Here is a 23,262-nt window from a genome sequence, read left to right as displayed (position 1 = left end):
ATACAGCCAAAAGGTTATACACATGGCGCGTCGCGTGTCCCTTACCGCTCCCTACACCCGCTCCCCGCGTGCACTCTATCAGCACTCGTAATTAAAATAAAATATATTACTGTTATAAAAAACCGGATAGTAAATTAATACAAACATATTCCCTTTATATACTTTGGGTATTTTATTAATTATGAATCTTCTATAATATCCAGTAATCCGAAGATTCAAATAATCCGGCACCCGTTTTTAATGGTGAATTGGAACTATATTTAAATTATATTGATTGAATTTGTTGCTTTCTAATGACAAGGATTTGCCGCACTATGGTTGGTGGTCGAGTTCCGGTGGTGCGAGTTTCAAGAAATCATTTTTACAACGAATACCCAGAGTGATAACGTCCTCTGAGTCTGTCAGAACTGAATGCGACTCTCTCCATTTAGCGCAATCGAAAGGGAGTAAAGTATATAAAAACAGGGAAAACCAATGAATCATTTGGAGTTGGGAACATTATTGCCTAAATAATGTAAATTTTTATCTCTTACTTTTGATAGTCAGAAATATGGGTTGAAATTAGCGAATCATTTATCATTAATAATAAAAAGAATGTGTTAGTCGTCCTCTCTACAGACATGATAAATTAATGTAATGGGAACAAGTGAAATATAAAAACAGCACATTTAAAAATGCCTACGTAGGAACGTTCATTGAATATTTGAATTTAAAAGCAAAGTAATACGTAAGATGAAACATAAATATACAATGCGATCGAAAGTGCGAGACAATAAAGACCTAGATTGGCGTATGAAAATCAATTTATTTTAAGGCGATACCTCAAGGTCCATTTTCATACGTGAATTTAAATTCTTTACTTGCCAATACTTGTTTAGTTACCCAGATTAAAGCCGAAACAAAATGTATGAAAATGGACCTTGAGGTATCGCCTTAATATAGACCTTGAAGATTGCTGAGCTAACTGCAGATGTCGAATACCCGACTACAAATTGACTGAAGTGGATGTTATCATCTACATGTTTATATAATACCGATTGGATAGTTTTCTATGAATACAGAATGAAATTAGAAGATATAAGTACATTTTATTGTTAGCCACACACTCACTCACCCCTTTTATCCCCGGGGCGAGGCAAAGGCGCAAGAAGTGCACCCACTCTTCGCCGTGAGCTTCCGTGATCCGTCCCATGATGTAACAAAGGGCGAGCTCAGTTGGTGATCGAACCCGAGACCTGAGTACTACAGTCGTAAAATAAAACTACCATACAGGCCTTTTATTGTTCATAATAGTTTAAAAAAATATTTATTATTTTTCTATACAAAATGTGTGAGAGAGATAGAGCGGACGTGCGGTCAATAATAGTTTTCTTCAATTTACATAAGAAATACACTACAATATAATAATAAAGATAATTGTAATAAATATTGAAACATAATATTATATTATGGTATATAACATATAACGATGTAAATATAAAAAAGTGGCTTCCAGCAAACTTGTGAGTTGCTGGTTATAAGTACTTAGGTAAGTACCTATTATTTAAATTGTTTTTTTTTATCTTACCTGATTTGTATTCATTAACGAAAGAAAAATTCTTCCGTTCAAATGTTTATTTCTTGAATGAAATAAAATAAATAATTTAAATTGTTGTATGTACTTAATAATATAGATCCTACATAATATTATGTACCTAAGGGAATCGAATTCAAATATTTGTTACCCAAATCTTAAAAAAAAAATGGATTTTTAATCAAATCTATTGATTTAATTATCATGGAAAAATATTTCAAATGCTCTTTGTTTCTTTGGAAAAAAGATTAAAAAAATCACATTGCTTACTAACACACATAATATGGAACTGGAGGTAAGAAGAACTATCTCTGAGTATTAAAGTACGTAGATGAGCGGCAAATTATAGAGGCGCCACGATAGCAAGTGTGTCAATTTTTAAAGATAGCGTCAAAAGTTATCACTGTAGAAAATTGAGTGTAAGAAGAAAACCAGGCTTCAGCTTTGTTATGAAGCAGTTTTCAAAAGAATTATAACATAAGCAATAAACATTATTGAACATAATTATAAAACCCTGTTCAGAAGATTAAATCTGCTTTTCTTAACTTCAATGTAGTACATATTACTAGAAATTTGTATATTTGTCAAAAAACATAATTACACTATACGAGATTCAAGTTAATTAAAAGTAAATTCAATGTCCACCATTTTGTATTAACGGAACTTGGTTATATGACCTTTCAAATATATATAAATATTAATGTTTACTGTATATTATGAACTTATAAATTAACTTGACCTGTCCATCAATAAAAAAAATAAATTAATAGAGATATAAATATCATGATAGACTAATTATATAGATACAAATAATATGAAAACATATTAAGTATATATTTTGATAATTTGTATGATGTTATTAGCAAAATAAATTTATTTTGATTGTTTATTTTGATCTCATCACATTTCGTTTACAACTGTAAAATTCATATCATACCCTCTTGCTACGCTAGCGCTATTGTGTTGATTTCTCATCCCGTCCCTCATAATGGTCGTCCTTGCCTCTACACTTTATAAAACCAGTATTAAAAAAGTCTGTTCACATCTTACGACATAAAATTGTAAAGAATCTGATCAAGTAAAATGTCACGCGTATGATGTGATTGGTTGCACCTGAGTCAATTTTGTCTATGATACCGTATTTTAGCCAATCAACAATTACTATTTATAAAGCTCAGTTTGATAACCACGTTCGTAATCCTAATTAGATTGAATAAAATTGAAACATTTATTTTATTTTATTTATTCAATTAAAATATAAATCATTATTTTAGCAATAATATATTAAGTTTTTTTTTAAATATAGAAAGCTTTTGTTAAATATAGAGAAAGTATCATCCTTGATAAAATGGAAAATTATTACTCATTCATTATTCGAAATTAAGAAATATAAGGTTTTGTCTATGGAAATACAGAACGGAATCTTGTAAAAGATTAGGCCATTTCATAAAACAAATGTATAGTAACTCGCAGAAAATATCTTCGGGACAGTTGTATTTATTTCAGCTTTGCATTTTATTTCAAATTGAATCGTGAGCCACATTGTAGGTATAATAAAAAGGATTCATCCTCGACTCTAGCGGAAGGGTTAGCAGTCTCGGTTCTGCAATAGAAAAGATTTGCATTGAGAGGAGACGTAAGGTAAACATCGATTTTAATTTTTTCTCCTAAAATGGAATCGTGTGATGAAACTAAAGATAACGGGTTCCCAGGTGCGATAGAGTACATGGCAAGTGTTTATAATGTATTTTTAGTGTATCCTTGTACGAAATGAAAGTTTGACTTTTGCCACATATTCTTTTGAATGGCAGCTGACGGACTTACATCAAGTTACGAGAGTAGGTACTTGTGCAACGTAAACTATTTGCAGTGCCGCCGAATCTATTATTTTGACTAAATATCACTGGCTCGAGGTCGGAAATCAATTCCCAGATGTTGATGGTAATAGTTACCAGAACAGTATTTTCCTACGTAAAATGTCAAATTGTGAACTTGTCAAAGCTGGGTTGAGTCATAATGGCACTCTATTTATCGCCCTGACTTATTGTTTTAAGACTCATTAGCTGTGTTTACCCCAATATGTTATTGTAAATTACATTCCAATGTTATAAGATTTTATTCAAGTGATAAAAACTTGTTTTGATTTTTTTTATTGGTGGGTACTAAACTTTGTTGGCTTACTACTTCATTGTAGTGTTTTCCAGGTAAATTATGTTTTATGATTAATGATTCTAATGTATAACTGTAGTGTGAACAGAGCATAATATAGTGTGCTTATCTGGATATTTTTCCTTATAAGTATAGATCATTTTATTTTATTAAACAAAGAATTCTTTATGTTTATGATGGTAATGTACCACCTTTGTTATTGAAGTATATTATGTTGCTCAAATTATATTGTTCCTATCAGTAGTTTTGGACAAAATTATTATTTTATGGCATGGTTCTCTTATTGACTAACACAAAATTTTATCAAACTTTCGGAGTGATATAATGAGATATATTCAAAATATTTGTTATATTGGGTAATATTGTATCATCAAAATAAATATCATAAATATAATATTAATAGAAATATTATTAATAGAGATATGCAAATAACCCAGAGTCAGAAAAAGTCCAATTTCAGTTTTGTGATTAACAAACTATTTATAAACAAAGAAAATTATGAACAGACTTGCTGATGTATATTATGAGTCATTACTTCTATAAAAAAATATTCTAAAGGAATGGGTCTGAACCTTATTTGGATACAAATAGGCTGATAATATGAAATTGAACTGTTATAGAGTTTAACCTTATTTCAAAATACAGGGTAATTAGTACAAAAACTTTCAGGGCCATATCCTTCTAATTATTATTTAGTTATTACAAAAATTATGGCATAATATTGTTTTTGTATAGGCATTTAATTGTGATATGTCATATGTTGTAAACATTATAATCTAAGAAAAATAATTACCCGTTTCACAACATAAATGCTTCAGACAATAATTCTGTATACATTAACAAAAAATATTGGCATTAAATGAAATATTTTGGATGCCGTTATAACCTAAAAATTTGATTTCCAAAGAGATTTAAACTCATTCATTCAACTCATGTCGTAGTAAATAATATGTTATATATTTACAAACAAAAACCTTAAAATTTGAAATTATATATAATGATTTTTTTGTTATATTTGTCATGGGCCTGTGAAAGCTCAAGGAGATTATAAATGTGGTAAATTAAGATATCCTATTTGCACATTTGGGAACCTGTTTCATTTAATGGCATTCATTCAATACTAAGTCATTTCGTCATCAACAATTATTCACAGGCTTATCAATATCATCATTCATCAGCTATTACCATAACATCAAGAAGATAATATTTACAAAACTATTCATAATGCTTAACTATTAAAGATTTATTTAGTTTACTCTGCTTAGAATATATCATTTTAATATATTCCACAAACTGTAGGGCATTGGCCTTTTTATCATAATGTAGGCTAAACGCCTAAAATCATGAGCTAAAAAATTTCATTTCTATATTTATTATATAGCTAAATTTAGAGACTCCATGTTGCTTTTGCTAAAACCCTAAAGTTTTTTACGGTTTGTGAATCTAAGTATTGCACAAATGATTACTCATTATTTCCTGTCATTGTCTTAACATGCCTGGGAATTCTCTTCAAATGTATTAATGCATGTTAATTTTTTATAAGTGTCACACATCTTTTTTGTAAAGTCCAATCTTTTTTGGGCCATAGCCTTTTTGAATAGCCCCTAGTCAAAGAGGGGCAACGCATCATAAGTATTTTTGACCTTTAATGCAATCTGAGAAATCTATCATTTTACTGTAGGTTAACATATCAAGCTTTATCTATCCTTAATTCAAATTCCTTATCACATTCTATCTTGCATAATCAGTGACAATTTGTGATAAATAATGTTTGTATTATAAAAACACATGTTTATAAGAACCAACAATATAAAATTAATATGTAATTAATATTTTATATTATCCTATATTTGTTTATAAGAGGCGTGTCTTTGTTGGTTTTAAATTATGGGACTGCAAACAATATGGTAGTTTCCTATGTTTTACTGTATTATTTTTTATGATCTTTGACATAATACAAGAAAGAAAACAACTGTAAAAAGAATATCAATATAGTTTACAGACAAAGCAGTAATTAATATTTAAAATATTAGTAAGAGTGGGTGTCAGGTGCAAACACGTCGCTATCTCATTCCCACACACGTACTTTAATGGTGATGATGTCACAGTCTTATTAAATGTACGTGCCCTTAGCTTAGTATTATGGTAACATGTTGGGAATATTCTCATAAATTTTGTTGTTTACTCCATCGTTATCTTCCAAAATATGACTACTTCTAGGATTCAGTCACATTAATAGATAGAAATGTTCTAAATTTGTTTTTTTTTTCAAGCATTTTCACATAACTGTAATGTTAATATTTAAATATTAAACATACAGTATATTATTCTTGTGTGAATGGGCAAGTTATCCATGCATTTCATAAAGGTGGAATTTTTTTTAATTCCGTAACTAATCAGTTACTATTTATGAGTTCGATTGCATTTTTGTTTTGTTAAAATTATTATGAAATTGTCATGGCGGTTAGTTCATAAGTATATTACATAATGCATTTATTCGACGATAGGTTTTGCTCGTGACTCCTCCTGTAGAGTTCGTTCCCGATAGAATGTAGCCAGTAACACTTAAATAGTATATTTTTTAATAGTGAAACAATTTGTAACTTGAATTCGGAAGTTCCTTATTACCTTCTACAACCAAACTTATTAATAAGTCTTTTAGTATTAGTATTTTATACTACTTCCATTATAAATGTTGTAGCTGTGATGTGAAACGCTACATTCAGTATTAACAAAAATAAGGTAGTCCTCAGCCAACATTTGTTAAGTTTGTAATTTTTAATGGAGAATATAAAATATATTCTGGGCACACCCATTATGCATTTTTGTAAATTCATTGTATACCTTTAAACTTGGAATTCACATTGTGTTTTACAATTTTATTTTTCACACTTACAAAGTATTGTTTGATAAGAAATATATCTCAGGCGTTTAGTTGGAATGTAAACATCTATAAAATATAAAAATAAACCAATAAATGTTGTCTGCAATTATGAAATAAATATTATTTAAACAGTTCTTAAAACATTCTGATAGTTTTTATAATATGCAAATTACTTGTGTAATTAAGTTTTTTCTTAGTCCTGGTAATAGATTATTTAGGGATGCCTACTGCTAAGGCATACAACTGCATAATGTCCGATTTTGTCAATAGTATTCTTTTAATATGTGTTTATAAACATAGATTACATACAATAATCATAGGTCAGGGGTATCGTCCAACATACATAGAGTTAACAATTAGTTAATCACCTATCTTATGACCTATATTAGTTAATTGTTTTGCTATATTATGTGTAGTCGATATTTTGTAAGTGTTACTGATTGCGTGCGTTAACACTTTATGACATCACTTGATTTGAATTTATGATCAACCGTGCACTAACATTGCATGCAATGTTAGTAAATAGTCAAAATTTTGTTTATGTCTTGGTTTAATGCATTATAGTTATTTTTCAATTAATATAACTTATTTAGGTATATAAATAAAACTTAATTTATATTTATGCAATTATTTTATTTAGTATGTTATTTTTTTAAATTTAGGGTTTTTCAATTATTTACTCATCGATTATTTGTTTATGTAACATTCTATAATGTATATTTATGGGATAAAATATGTTATTAATAATGAATATTTATCCTATGTTATATATTTATACAGCTGATGCTATATAAAATTACCAAATAATTTCATATATAAACATATTGCAACTATAACTATAATTCACATTTCGCACATATTACACGCAAATCTTGAAGAATATAAGTGGAAAAAAATAGTAGAATAAAATTACATATTCTAAACTAATTATAGTATAGTTATTTATTTATATCTTATATATATTATTTATATTTATGTTTATAAAATTATCCAAGTTTAAAGACAAAACGAATATTTATTTATGTAAAACATCAATGCGTCTATTGCTTTTTGGTACACTAATTCCTATTTATCGATGAATTAAAATAAATTAATTTACTCCAATTTAAATTTCTAATGACCGATTTCCACTTTCGTTGAATGTCACCGATCTCGCGAACGCGTCTTTAATTTCAATCATCGTGCACCCATATAAAATGAATTGCGTAAACTAATAACAGGTACAATGTAAAAACGAAATGGTGACCTCAAGATGTAGCCTTTCTAATGTTCGCTTACATAAGTATCATCATCGATGGCACGCTGGCATTAAATGCAACGCACTACCAGTAGTAAAGCGGCGGATAATAAATCTTCTCTGTATCAAGTTGCCTTACGATAATGGGTCTGTAAAAACTACCAAATTAGGATCTTTTTTTTTTTATTCAAAGGTTTAATAAACAAAATGATGTGAAAAATGACAATTTTAGTCGAAGTAAAATAAAATGGGTCCAAGGAATACTCGCATTGTGCTTTGTAATGCTTAAGAGAAAAATGCTAAAGGATTTTAGCTTCTATTTCCCAGTTATCATAATATAAGCTTTTAACCTAATTTCTAAACTTAAAAAAAATGCATACTACACTGCTTTTTTTTAAATATTAGTTTAACATTAGCTTCAGTTCTTTCGTGTAATACTATGCTTTGAAATGAGTAAGCAAAAATGTGTGGAAGACTGACTACACGCTTCCATTGACTAGCCAGCCAGTCTAAATACTATCCGGCTACTGTCATTGTGTTCATTGCGTGCAGTATTCGCATTGTTAGATCTCTAGACGACCTTTGTGACGCAGAGGACTAGTAACCAGCTGCTTAGAAACGAGAGGCACCCAATTCGATTTGCATTGTTTATTCACTGTGTAATTGAAAGTATTAAAGCTTATGTCAAACTGTATTGCAGAGATGGTCAATGAAATAATTTTAATAGTCATTGGCACAATTATAACATACTGTGCATCAGCGCTGTTGCTTGTGATAGCACGCGTTATGTTAAAAAAGAAAGGATTAATATTATATTTATAATTTTGGGTGACAACCCTATTATAAGTTAGGCACTACATACTACACAATTAGTCTATTACGTATCCTTGCATTTTACTTTACCTTGAAGTTAAATAAAAAAAATGAAAGTATGTAAATTATTCAACAAACAAAACTGGGTACAAAAGGATTTAACATATCGATATTAATTTGTTGCAATAGGTTGTTTGTTTATTTTAAATTAGTTTAGTTCTGTGTTAGAGTATGTCATATTTATTTTTATTTACATTGTAATATTTTAATGGAGGGACTTTGATCCATTATGATCCGTATTAGTTATTATAGACTTGGTGTAGGATCCAAACCCATATTTAATATTTGCTATTTCGCCGCTTGCCAACAGCATTATTAAAAAAATACTCGAGATTAGATTAGATAAACTGTAAATTTTAATACATCAAAATATTTACAATTCAAGCCATTTTCCAAAATATTAATACAAAACTTCACCTAGATAGAATGTTAAGTGTAGTACCAACTAGCAACCACTAACTAACCCAGCACTTGATAATACGTTCCATTTTATTCTTATATGGATTATCAAGCGTATGATTTGTTTACTAACGCGCCGGTGGAGTAGCGGTTTTACTGTGTATTCCGTCAATCTACATTTCTGTTTGCTGGCCGAATATTAAGTATAATATTCCGTTAGTTCGCTCTCAAAATACGAGGGCACGCGCATGATTATTTTTATATGTTCGAGCGTGGCGAGGACTATCGTTTTTCTTTTTAATTGTGATTTACTTCATGAAAATGATAGTATTTCATATTAAGTATTATATTTTTTCGTTTTTTTTTTTATTATGGATGTTAATTGTATTATGATCTTGTTACTTGAAATGCCTGAATAAAGTTGGATATCATAAATAATGATTTGCGTAATAAAATATTAGATCAGTAATTATATTAGGAGTTATAATCATTGGATTTTCCGTATCTCAGGGGATTTTATTGTGTTAATCCTGTATTGAATGCCATCATAGTTTGTTATTGTTTATAATTTATTTGTTTTAGCATAACGACAAATGTTTTTGATTTCGTTTGGTTACACACGCTTTGGGGCACAGTTGTCCTAGTCCCGTAATACTATATAATATTAACTGTATTTCTGTATAAAATGTGATTTCAATGAATCAAAATTGAGTCAACTAAGTGTGAATAATTTGAGTGGTGAAGTTTCTTTGTAATTCAGTCTTTTTCAATAGGTATTATATGTAGGTATATTTTTATATTTATATATTTTTACCGCTAATAAAAGCTGTCACCAAGCATTGGTTATGATGTTTTGGTTTTAGGTACATTGTATGCAGTAGAATTATTGAGTATTCTGGGGTTAGCATATTATGTGACGAGTGACGAATTATTTTGGGCCATTTAGTACTTTGAATTAATTTTTTTTAGTATTGCTACCATTTATATTTTTTCTATAAAATCCGTAAATTTTTTTAATTAATTTAAATGTCTAACATTCGTCTAAACATAAGAAATCATTATTTCGATTAGTTCATTTTAGGGATGGAATCGAAGATTGAGTTTGAAAACGGCAGTAATATTTAAATTTATTCATATCTATGCACTGAAGTATCTTAGTTTAAGGTTCAAATGAAACATGTATTTAATTTTTATTTATTTTTTTCCAGAATACAGTGGAGTCGTGCCTGCTGTTAGTTGACATTGTTTGTTGGTTTCTCACTGAAGGCCACAAAACCATTAGGCTCTTGGGGCTAGGATGTCAGTGTTGAATCAGAGCGGAGAAGAGCAGGTAAAAAACTGTTCCTATATCTCTATTGTTCAATATCAATATATGTGTGTGTGTGTGTTGTCCATTATTTGTTAATTACAATGTTCCGAACGTATTTAACTTGTATAATTTAATGCTCTCTGACGTCAGTCAGAATAACACGTATGAACCGTGACGTCATTCGATTCTCTTGTGAGAGAAAATGTTGTTAGGATCCGGTTTTTTTTTTGGTCTGTGTTTATTTTGTGAACAAAATATTTTCATACTTTTGTAAATCACTAAAAAAAGGATTAGTTTAAAATTCAAATACCTTTCTACATCATAAAATTTTGTATATATTTAAGAAAAGGTCAATTCTGCCACTACTTATTTTATTTACTTATTTTGCTTATTTTGACCCGTCATGTGATGTTTGAGGTATATATAAACACATATTATAACAGAAATCCCAAGCGACTCGTGAGTAAAAATCGAAAACTGAATTTTGATTCTCCGAACGGTGAATTAAACCTACTACCCCACAGCTTAGAGCAAGTACACTATCCCTATAAACGAATAATATTTGATTAGTGGTATGTTATTTAATGTTGTATGTGTTTATGTTTTCAGGTGGAATGTCCCCTGTGTATGGAACCCCTCGAAGTGGACGATCTCCACTTCTACCCGTGCACATGTGGATATCAAGTATGTCGTTTTACATCAGGAAGCTTATTCTCTAACCCCCTTATTCATAGTCATTATTTATTTATTTAGCATTTTATATACAAAAGTATACAGGCGGACTTAATGCCATAGGCATTCTCTACCAGTCAACCTTAGGGTGATCTGGTTATTTATCTAAGCTCTATCTTTGCTGTGATAATAAGTCTGTTTCTCTGTGTTGACGGCATGGCAGCCTTCGCAGTGCGTAGACATAGGGCCGTTGTGATTGGCTAATATTGAGATACAACTTGAATCTAGTTGGCTGTCAGATCAACAAAGCTGAACATACAGCAAGCTGTCAGATAAACAAAGTTGAGAAACAGACTTGTTATCACACCAATGCTCCGTCCTTAGATAAATAACCTCTATGAATAAGCGGGTAAGGCTGTGCAAACTCATAACACGCCGCGTTACGTTATCTTCGTGAAATTAGCAGGAATGGTATTCTGTATGCCATAGGGAGGCTAAGTAAACTATCGTATCTGAAAAAATAACGATATTCACTTGATTAATACCAAACTCATGAAAAAAAGTTAGTAAATGATTTTTAATTAAGTATTTTTTCGTTTGTTTTTAAAATTAAATGGGTTTGTTAGTAAACAGTACTTTGATTACGAAACGCTAAAAAGTGACGCACTTAGGAGCAATCGATTTCTATTGTGTTAAACGCGATGTAGTGCGTTACGTGCTTGTTACGTACGCACTGTCATAATAACGCGTGGCATGCAGAATATGGCCCTGTTCGGTATTTTGCTGACATTAAATTTAGTATGAGAGAAAGACATGGCCTTGAAATGAAATAAATTACTCACAATATGACGCCAAATCTCTTTTAGCTTTCGCAAAAGAAGCATAATAAATAAGCTTTATAATTACATCCATTTGAATTTCAATCCATATTAACATAGAAACTGACGTATCTGACCTAATGTGAATGTGATAACACTTCAATATTTTATTTTTGATTCGTGGAGGAAGTTTATAGCCCTGAAAAAGACGAAGCGTGGAACACCTCTCACGTACGGTTCATTTAATTGCTTGCCAATTTGTTGTGATCAGTTCATCCGTGTTACAGATATGCCGGTTTTGCTGGAACCGAATCCGGGAAGGCGAGAACGGGCTGTGTCCAGCGTGTCGGAAAGCCTACCCGGAGAACCCGGCAGACTTCATTCCGCTCAGTCAAGAGCAGGTAATGTAATTTAAGTCGTTTTAATGTTTATCATTTTGTCCAACCGGTCATATTGGAACTTAGTTATGGATTAATATTGGAACTTAGTTATGAGTGAATACAGAACGCTTTTCAATTCTGTATGATTGTTATAATAATTGTTTCATTCGAGAAATAAGCGCTAAAATGGGGACTGGATGTTTAAAAAAAATGCGTTTTTGACGCCTATATAGAACGTCATCTGTTGCCCAGAATCATAATCCATGTTTTATTCATATCACAAACGTTTATTTTTTTGGGACACCCTATATACTAAGCATTTGTAGACATCCCGCTATACCGCTATCCATGCATTATGAATTTTATTCATATTATAAAATTTTTATCCTTTTTGGGACACCCTATATATAAACCATTTGTAGACACCCGCTATCCATGTGCTAATGAATACCGTTTTGTGTCCAGGTGGCGGCCATAAAGACGGAGAAGAAGGCTCGCGAGCAGAAGCGGCGCAACAAGACGCTGGAGTCGCGGCGCGCGCTGGCCAACGTGCGCGTGGTGCAGAACAACCTCGTGTTCGTCGTCGGCCTGCCCGTGCGGCTCGCCGACCCGGAGGTCACTACTATTTTTTTTGTATTTTTTATTTTTTTTTTGTGGCGACGTTTTATACTTTTTGCAATTTCAAGTTGGGATCACTAGCCTTACTATACACTGACTGGATAAACGGATCGACCTCGACAACCAACCAATCAAAATATGTAAAAAAAACTATTTTGATTGGTGTAGTTTATTGTACAGTTCTGTATCCACTGGTGACAATCAACGGATCCTAATCAACCATTCAGAATAAGTTATTTATATGTCTAACAAACTTTATGATTGCTTTATTTACCAACTCTGTTATTATCATCTTGTATCCACCGTTACAATAAAGATCCATTCCAACTATTAACCAATCAAAATGAGTCATTCGAGTATTAGCAAATAACTCTGATTGATAAATTGTTGTTATAAAATGGCGTAAACATAGTTAATTGAAATCGCTTATATATCTACATTAATTACTACCCACCCATATAATATTATTTAGCACGAGTCATCATTATTGCTTTTAGTATATTTATATCTGCCATGGGAAACCAAACCCTATTGCCTTACATTCATTTATATACTTACTGTGGAAGTGTTATAAAAAAAGTTTTTAGAATTTGAGTCTTATTTTAAATGTATGTATATTTCCAGATCTTAAAACGGCAGGAGTACTTTGGCAAATATGGCAAAATTCACAAAGTAGTTATAAACCAAAGTACAGCATATGCAGGGTCACAGGTGAGACATATTATTTACTGTCACTCTTTATGAAGTAAAATGTGTTATTAGACATGTTGCATGATACTCTCGGGTTAAGACACTGTTGGATCAAGGCTAGTTTAGTATAGCATCACACCTCAATCTTACAAAATATACAAATAATCTTAATCATATTACAATCTTAGGTCAGTAAGTAGCACGAGGCATTTTGCTAAAACAGTACTTTCACTCCAGCAGGCTTTATCTCTACTAGTATTTATTGCCGTTCTCAATGAAGTCACTTAAGATATCATATTTTTTTTATTTGATTGACGAGACGAGCTCGCCGTTCGCCTGATGGTAATCGATACGACCGCCCATAAACAGTAGAAACACCATCCAACACCTTGAATTACAAAGTATTGGGTATTCCACGGCGCTCGCCATCCTGAGACATGAGATTTTAAGTCTCATTATGTCCAGTAGTTACACTGGCTACAATGTCCTTTAAACTGGAACACAACAGTGACTACACGCTGCTGCTTGATGGAAATAGACATTGCCATGCTACCTACCCGAGCGGAGTCTCACATAAGAGAGACCTACCACAAGTGGTCATTGATCTACCATTTGCAATAATAATCCAACTACGGAATACTGTAGTAACAAATAGCGTTGCCCCCCGCCGCAGGGTCCGTCCGCGTCGGCGTACGTGACGTACGTGTCGCCGGCGGACGCGTTGCGCGCCATCCAGGGCGTCAACAACGTGACGCTCGACGGGCGCGTGCTCAAGGGCTCGCTCGGCACCACCAAGTACTGCGCCAACTTCATGAAGAACCAGCCCTGTCCGAAGCCGGACTGCATGTATCTGCACGAATTAGGTGAGACCATTGTCGACCCTGGGCGGAGCTAGAATTGTTTTCCAAGCGGGAACGTGCCCTAGTGGATTTGGTAATGTTGATGGAAATAATAAGTTTTAAAGAGTGCTTCGATGGCGTGGTTGTATTTCGTGCGCGGCAAGACACCGCGCCGAGGCGGTTTCGAATGCTGGGTTGGGCAGCGGTATTGGATTTTGCCGCTTAGTATCTGCCCGAAGTCTGGAATTTGAACCCAATATAGAGACCTTTGCGGATGTCTTTTTGTTGTTTATTAAAAGTTAATAGTAGGCCTATTTTGAGCGTGGGTATGGCCCAGATGACAGCTTCATCTATGTCGTCTTATGTGTATAATATACAAAGGAATATAAGGCGCGATTTACCACGATCACCGTAATCGAAATGTCATTTGAACCGGTCTGCACGACGAGGGATCTAAAATAAAATATCAATAATTGTTGTAGAGTGTTTAAAATTAATTAAACCTTTGAATATATATTTTTTTCATATAAATCAACTACTACAGGGTGTTACAGAAACTAGGTATAATATTTAAACCATGTTTATGAGGAAGGGTTCGTAGCTTATTGGTATAAGAAAAAATGGGTATTGTAAAAAATGATTTCGACACTTCTTTCAGTAGAAAACTTTGTTAATTAATGAAAGTATTTTGTATTGCTAATGGAACCGATGTCGGTAAACTAACTTTTTTTGTTTATTCTCCGAAGCTGATGTCTATGAAAGTTACTTAAATTCGTTACAATCACATCGCCAGGTGATCCAAAAGCGTCGTTTACGAAGGAGGAGATGCACGCGGGTCTACACCAGGTGTACGAGCGGAAGCTCCACAACCAGCTGTTGGCCGCGCAGAGGGACAAGCCAGACGACAAACACAGCAACAGTTCAGGTACACGCGATCGTCGACCGACTAGCGACCACCACTGATACCTTATACAGGGTGTTAGGATAATGGGGGATTTAAGATTCATAGCTGTCTTTCTCCTTTTTTCTATATTTAATAATAGCAATATCTAAGAATTAGATTATCGTATTAAGGGGGGTGTTAGGTTTCTCAATATAATTAATTTATGACGGGTTACAAATTTCGATTCATTAGTAATGGCCCTGCAACGTAATTGAGAAGTATCCGGAAATTATAATGGAATTGCTAATAAAAATATCATTGTTTCGGTGTGGATACTTCCTAAGTTAAAAACAATAGTTATTTGCTCTATGACTAATATCCAAATAAAAAACGATTACAGGTAATTCTAGTACGAATGCAGAAAAGAGCAGTTCTAAAGATGGTAAGTGTTGCATATTCGACCCTTTTCATTACAAACTTAACAATACACAAGGAACTAAATTGTCCCTCTATTTGCAGGTAATCAAACGAACTTTATACCGACAACAGTGGTCACATCTTCACATATAAACATAGTCAATTCTAAGTGAGTAACATTCAGTGAGTGGTGTCGAGTGACTCGTTACATGTTGGCTACATTATGCTTGCTGTTTGCGTTGTAGATCTAAAAAGGAGTGTGTTAACGGCAGCTCGGGCAGCGGCAATAGCAACGGGGTCGGCAGCGGCAGTTCTAGCAGCGGGAGCAGCAGCGGCAAGGAGGCGTGGCCCAGTCTCGGCTCCTCGCCGCCCAGCGACAGTCCCGCCAGAAAACAGTCCAGTCCAAAACCTCACAATTCTACGGGTAACAATGTTTGCTCATTAACAAGAACCCATGTTTTAATATACAGGGTGTTGTTTATTTATGGATTTATTATTGTGAATTTGTGTAGCATATTTTTGTGAAAGAATATCCTTCGTTGGAAACAATAAAGTATATTTTCCATTTCAGTTAAGTCACAAGAAAACGGCACATCAGAATCTTCCAGTCCCACACAATTACAAACGAACACACAACAGGCTCAAACGAAAAATAGTAAAGACACACACACGGAAAGCAATAAAACGAAATCAAACAGGGATACAAATAGCACAAATGGCCAGACAAAGAAGAACAAAAGTGATAAATCCAAACAGAAGTCTAGCAATAGTATTAGTAATGATAATAATTGTGAAGAAATAGTTGATACGTACAGTGGACAGACGCAGAGCTCATCGGTGTTCGAGAACGACACGCAACAGAATTACTTATCAAACGAATTGGACGAACTGGAGTCTGATAGACATAGTTTGTTGGAGAACCACGACCTGTTAGACAATAGCGATCACAGCCTGTTGGACGACGACAACACGCATAACCTGTTAAACGACGCGAACAATGAGGTCATGATGATGCAGAGGCATAGAGAAATGTTGGCCGGCCTAGTGGACAACAATCATTTGATGCCGCAAATGAAAAGCCCTATATTAAACGGGTACGGACTGTTAGACAGAGATATGAGTTATTTAGCAAATGATAGACAGATTAGTCAAATTAACCAAGGTATGATGGACCAGAAGGAATTGCTCCTGAGGGAACGCAGTCAGAGTGAAATGTTGATGAGACAAAACGAGTTGTTGGCGAGACAGATAAATGTTATGGTCGAACCTAAACATTATATGCCCTCGTCTAGTATAGGACTCGAGTCTGCTAGTGAATTATTAGGTAAGATCGTCCTAAAGTACCGCCATGGCATGGTTCATTTGCCAGTGCGCTCTAATTTCTTAATAAAATAACTGACATCAATTAATAGGACACTAATTAGTATTCTGAGACGTTTCCTCGAAAATTCCTCGACTCCACTCAACCTCACTGGAGGCAATTTATATTCTTAGTTAAAAAAATCTCGTCCACTCAGCGTCACTCAACACTTTTCCTTTCTCGAGGAAAGGAATCAACTTTCAAATTCAAGGTATCTCGCCACTTACCTTAAGGAATACTCGAGGAAAGTTATTAGCTTTGTAAACAGTGTTACAATCTGATTACTGTATTCTGATATTATTTCAAGTGTGTTAAAAATGGATTTCCAATGGTTCCTGCAATACTTGTACGATACTCCATACGAATATCCCGAAGATATTCCTCAAGATTTCTCAAAGAGGAACCTCAAGAATAGCTCAAACTAACTCAAACTAACTAAGAACACCATTTTCGAGGATTCCTTGAATTAATTCTGAACGTAACCTCGATTGTGATAAGGTTGAAAAATTTTCGAGGAAAAGTCTTAGAATATGCGTGTTAATCTCGTTACGGTTTCGATTTTAGCATAATCTCAGGTCAGGACTAAATAACATTTCTTTTATGTTTAAACCTATTTTCTCAGGAGATCCATGGTCTATCATCTCTTATTAATTTGTATTATATCGATAGCTTTGCGTTTCAGGTGCTAATTTCCATCCGAACCCTTCAATGCTGCCACCGTTCGGCATGCGCGTGGAGGGTTCGCTGGGTCTGAACATGGGCGGTTTCGTGCTGCACAATCAGCACAACCAGCACAACCAGCACAGCCAACACAACCAGCACGTGTCACAGCCGCAGCAACAGCTCGTTAATGGTTTCGACGCGCCACAGTCTAATGTGAGTGCCGTTTGGTTGTCGTATTTTTGACTTAAATAGTTGGAATCTGTGAGCTGAGATTCTAAAATAGGGCCGTATTAGTAAATTAATCTCAACTTTGAGTAGAATCTCAAGTAGACATTTAATTTAAAATTAAAGCAAAGCTTAAGGTGTCATTTGAGAGCTTTTACTCAGTCGAGTCGGCCTTCTTTAATGAACAAAACTCAGCTGTCAAAATCCATCATAATATGCTATGACTTAGGATATTATTTGAGAAGTTTTTGTCTGTTTATTAAATAGCAATAATCTTCTCGTTTAAAAATGGTTCCACTGTTTCAAAGCAACAATCATAAGATGCTGACTTTCATTTGACGAGCTGATATCGTACTTCAGAACGAAATTGAGTTGCACTTATTAATATGACCCTTGTCCGTCGACCTGCCATAGCCTCTTAAATTAACATTTTATTTTATACCAGACTAATCTTCGAATTTAATTAATTAAAATTGCAAATGTAGTGGACTCAAATGGCAGTGTTTGCATCAACAATGCTGCATGACAAATACTTACTCGTAGAACGTTTGCTACACGCATATTGACTGTGCTAGTCATATAGTAATGATATTGGCAGCAACAATAAGCAATACTGAACTAAACCACAAAAACATACTTCAAACTAATAAATCAAAGCTGTCGCACTTGATTATCGAATTTCTCAAAAGTCACCTTTAAGTGTCTCAAAGTCATAATGTTATCTATAATATTTTTACGTAGTTAAGTAACAACACTAGTGAAGTTATCTTATTAATGACATGATTGTAATATACTGTTAAGTTTTTGTCGAAAATAGTTTTAGTAGTTTATACATATCTAATGTTCGTGGAGTATGTGTTGAAAGACGCGTTTGTTGCTCTAAAAATAAGTTTAAGTCCAAAATTATACATTAAACTTATTTTAATCATTAATAATCATTATAATTTTATTTGAAAGTAAAAGTTTGTAGTCTTGTGATGAAATGTGACAGGTTATTTTAAATCAGTCTAGTTATACTAAAATTTATTTACCTCATAAGCTTTACACTATTAAAACTGTTTTCTTTTTATATTTCTCCAAGTGCAATATTCGTGCACTAATCAGAATGTAACATTTTAAATAATTATTTAAAAAATACAGCTACAGTATTACATATCTGAATCCTAGTTATATACAGGGCTTTTTGTGGGGGCACCCAGGGGTCCCCAAAGGAAATTTCGAAAATATCTAAAAAATTGCCATTAAAAAGTACAGGAAGGGAGGGTACAAAAAAATATGGCTTACAACTATCGAGAATGAATGTGCCCGCAAAAAAGAAATAAAAAGGCCTGGTTATATGTATTACGTTATATTAATCTTTAATGTTATTTCTACAATGAATGGTACGTATGATGTGTGTACAGAGCGAAGGTCGGTACCTAGCGGAGAGTATGGACAAGTTCTTCATGGACTTCCACAAGGCGCAGCAGATGCGGCTGCAGTCACGGACGGGCGCGGGGGCGAGTGCAGGCGCGGGCGCGGGCGCGGACGAGCGCCGCTACCTCGACCACCAGCCGCTGCCGCACAACGTGCTCAGCGCCGAGCGACTCGAGATGGAACACAAGCAGAGGTACCCACTGTTACTATATCGATCATGAGGTAATACTTAATGCGACTGTACAGGGACAAACCAACAGGTATGAATGTGTTTCTTGGGTTAAAACTCGATATACATTCGCAAACATAAGTCTACCTCAAATACTTTATGGGTAGATACCCAAAAGTATAGATAAAATGCTTACTTTGGATCAATGAGCCTATCTCTATGTCCAACACAAATAAGGATCTGATGTTAAAGACTAACATCTGAGAAGTAGCGTGTTTTGCAATCGTGGATTTTGCGATTTATTTCAATCGATGGTAAGTTGGGTGCCATGTGTAGAGTATTGGTGTATATTGATCGACGAGATGATTATCCCGCTTCCATCGACATGATTATGATCTCAACATGCCACTTACGTGGGCTACTATGCTGGGATTAATACCTTGCATATTGTAATCGCTTTTTGGATGGATGTAATATATCTTACTACCAACTTAATATTAATTTTGTTCTCTTACATACAAGATCAACGCCCGAATACTCAAACGATTCTCAACCAACCGAGTTGTCTGAGGCCTACTTAAATTTAACAGGCTACTTAATATAAATGGCATTCTCAAACGTACATTAAAAGATTTTACGGAAAACTCAGTTGAGGAGCAGTTAATTTGCTATAGATTATAAAAAGTTTGTTTTCGTTTACATAATCTTAATAAAATGATATTTATGTGCAAATCTCGTATAATTGTCGGTTTCAAATCGTAATGACGTTGGCACAGTGAGTTTATTGAGGTACAATAACGTTCCAGAATGAACAACTTCCGTGGCGCGGAGTCAGGCGGGCGGGCGGCGGGCGACGGCGACGACGACCTCGACTTCGACCCCTTCAAGGAGACGCAGAAGGCCTTCGCAGAACTCATGGAAACGGAAATGATGCAGAATGCAGTTTCTAGCGGGTAGACTATTTCTTCAATCATATTTTTATATGACAAATTGAATACATTACTTCATTGTGAATACAATGTAGTTCAATTATATCAACAATGCAAATGTGTTTTAAGATGTATGACAATAATTATGTCGATCTGCCTGGTGTACATATATTGAGATAGTAGAGTGAGAAAATAAACGGATAGCTATTATTAGTGTATGCTGTAAAGCGCCCGCGAGCATGCTTCTTTAAACTTATCCAATATTTGTTTCATATATCGTTGATACCGCGTTCACGATACGCCGGAACTCTGGATTTGCACCTATTACTTAATTAGTATATACTGTATGCTGATTAGCTGTGGAACGCGACTAGCCGTCAAATTACTGTATCAGACTTTCACCACGTGTACCGTATTTTGTTTTAATTAGGGTTCAAAATATTTCCAATACCCTCCTCTATAACTATTTTTCCACGTTAATTATGTCGTATTTAGTAATGTGTTGACGGTTCCAGTGATAACATGGATCGCGTGCGTCGCTCCCGCCTGGCACCCCCCGGGTTCAGTCACATGAACTCATTCGGGCTCGGCGTGCCGCGTCAACAGACACACCACCAAGGTACATACCAATATTTACAAATAATATGTCACTATATTTGAAGGTATACTTTCGAGGAATAAGTAGCTTTTGCTAGCTACTATGAAAGTACATTTCGCTCCTGTAATGTCTGCACCTCGTGTCGCTTTCGTATCAGTGCTTACCTTAATCAGACTGTATAGTTTTTATATTTAATGCAAGCCACATACACTTATTTATTAGCATCATACAGTATATTAAATATGTTCAACGAATATCATACGAAATCAAACATTTTGGAATATATATTTGTAATTATCCGTTGTGATATATAATGGTACTATAATATTTTGGAGTGTGTGTGGTTTTAATTAGTTTTTAAGAATTTTCGCAATATAATGATAATGTTGGTCACAAATCACAATAGACGCGCAACGGGTAGCGTGAGAGTGACGCGACGGTAACATTCCAGGTTACAACTCGAACAACGCCATGTTCTCAGACTGGACGCAGATGGACCCGGCGATCATGTCGACGTCGGTGAACTTCGGCAAGTCGGTGCAGAGCCAGCTGCTGCTCCTCCAACGCCGCGCTCACGCCGCAGCAGCAGGAACTGTTCGCGCGCTTCAACCAGCTGGGCGTCGGCGTCGGCAAGCTGCCGGCGCTGCAGTGGGGCGCGCGAGCGCGGGCGCCGGCGCGGCCGCCGCGGGGTAGGGTTGGGGCGCTCTTCGGCATCCCGCTGCCGCCCGGCTTCGCGCCCGCCTTCCCGGGCAGCAAGCCGCCGCACGCCGCGCACGCGCCGCACGGCTCGCACGCGCCGCACGCCACACACGCCTCACACAACCAGCACGCGCAACACCCCCCGGAGTGCATCGACGCCAAGTGAACGCGACACACACACTCCTATTCACTTATATTATTGTTTCTTTCCGTTGGTGATGTGATCGATAAATCTTTGTATTAGAAGGAGCGTATTTTAACGAGAGAAATATGATAACGAAGGAATTTGTAAAATAAATTAACCTATTTGTTTTATTTTTAAATTGATTTATTTATTTTTTCGTTCGGCTCGTCCCCGTTGATTTATCATATTTCTTGGACGACTTGACTGTTCTCGTTTCGGCGCACGTTATGTGTATATTCGTTACTTATATATCTTTACTAGAATCATATCCCTGTTATGACAGATTATATTTTCTATATTAAAATGAGATGCCAATAACTCGCTGTTCCATTTGTACCTTATTGAGCCATTAACCATGAAAAAGATCATTAAAATTAATGCAAGAATTGAATACACATTCTTTCAATGATTTTTTTACCTTCACTTCTTTATTTAAACGAGTCGACACAACGTTGCATGGGATTTAACTGAATCTCTTGAAAATGAATTTTATTGAAATATATAATATGAAGACGAACACAACAACGCATTTTATCAATTACTATATATTATGGCAAATAGTCCTAAGAATGGTTTTAACACAGTTCTTATACTTATTTTTTTTTCCTTTTAGCAAGGCTACGGGATTTTACGGATGCCATTACTTTATGGATACTAAGGGTAGGAAGAATGAAAGTAAGTAAGTATGTTTAGTACAAAGGTAGCTGAACAAATTCAACACTTAAAAAAGCTTCTACACATTAACTTTAATTGAAATATTCTTTTTTTTTTCATCAAATACATATAAAGTAAACGCTTTAAGGTGGTAGCTCATTTTCATACATTTTGTTTCGACTTTACTACTTGTTTAGTTACCCAGATTAAAGCCGAAATAAAATGTATGAAAATGGACCTTGAGGTATCGCCTTAACGTTTATTTTAGTAAAGAAAAGGCGATTGTTGATAAGACGAATAAAGTTGAAAGGCCTTTTGCTATTTTCAATTTGTTCAGGTAATTTTGTCGCTGACTGTACCTACCCTCATTTCTTGTGGCTTATAGAGGCAGATGAGCAGGGGATGAAGAGAGTAAAGTGGTTATCATTCCACACTATTGTATCGGTCACTCTTTATATTATGATGGTAGGTGATCAATGATAATTACAAACAATAGTACATTATCTGTCGTACAAGACTGTATGTGCTCCGTGGTCACTTACAAAACAGTAGGTAGTGATAACCGTCTCGAATTTAAGAGCCATCGTATTGATAGACCTGGCAG

The 23,262-nt window shown here is 34.4% G+C and overlaps 1 protein-coding gene across 6 annotated transcripts; it reads left to right on the top strand.

The window, feature by feature from the left end:
- The first annotated feature begins 2,960 nt into the window (after positions 1 to 2,960).
- Positions 2,961 to 22,395, top strand: LOC115443814 (putative uncharacterized protein DDB_G0293878). Of its 6 annotated transcripts, none has more exons than XM_030169380.2 (17): positions 2,961 to 3,214; positions 10,344 to 10,465; positions 11,054 to 11,128; positions 12,222 to 12,335; positions 12,780 to 12,929; positions 13,557 to 13,643; positions 14,296 to 14,485; positions 15,255 to 15,386; positions 15,745 to 15,786; positions 15,864 to 15,930; positions 16,034 to 16,185; positions 16,333 to 17,085; positions 17,804 to 17,997; positions 19,413 to 19,618; positions 20,401 to 20,547; positions 21,039 to 21,142; positions 21,573 to 22,395. In XM_030169380.2, the coding sequence occupies exons 2-17, from the start codon at positions 10,433 to 10,435 to the stop codon at positions 21,812 to 21,814; spliced, it is 2,688 nt and encodes an 895-aa protein (XP_030025240.2). In that variant the 5' UTR covers positions 2,961 to 3,214; positions 10,344 to 10,432; the 3' UTR covers positions 21,815 to 22,395. The 6 variants fall into 6 exon arrangements, with proteins under 6 accessions (XP_030025240.2, XP_030025237.2, XP_037295105.1 ...); XM_030169377.2 differs by having other exon boundaries at positions 16,007 to 16,185; XM_037439208.1 differs by having other exon boundaries at positions 14,278 to 14,485.
- Positions 22,396 to 23,262: the final 867 nt, after the last annotated feature.

The sequence above is a fragment of the Manduca sexta genome, chromosome 3 (assembly GCF_014839805.1).
Source record: "Manduca sexta isolate Smith_Timp_Sample1 chromosome 3, JHU_Msex_v1.0, whole genome shotgun sequence".
NCBI lineage: Eukaryota > Metazoa > Arthropoda > Insecta > Lepidoptera > Sphingidae > Manduca > Manduca sexta.
This window is presented reverse-complemented; position numbering and strand designations above follow the sequence as displayed.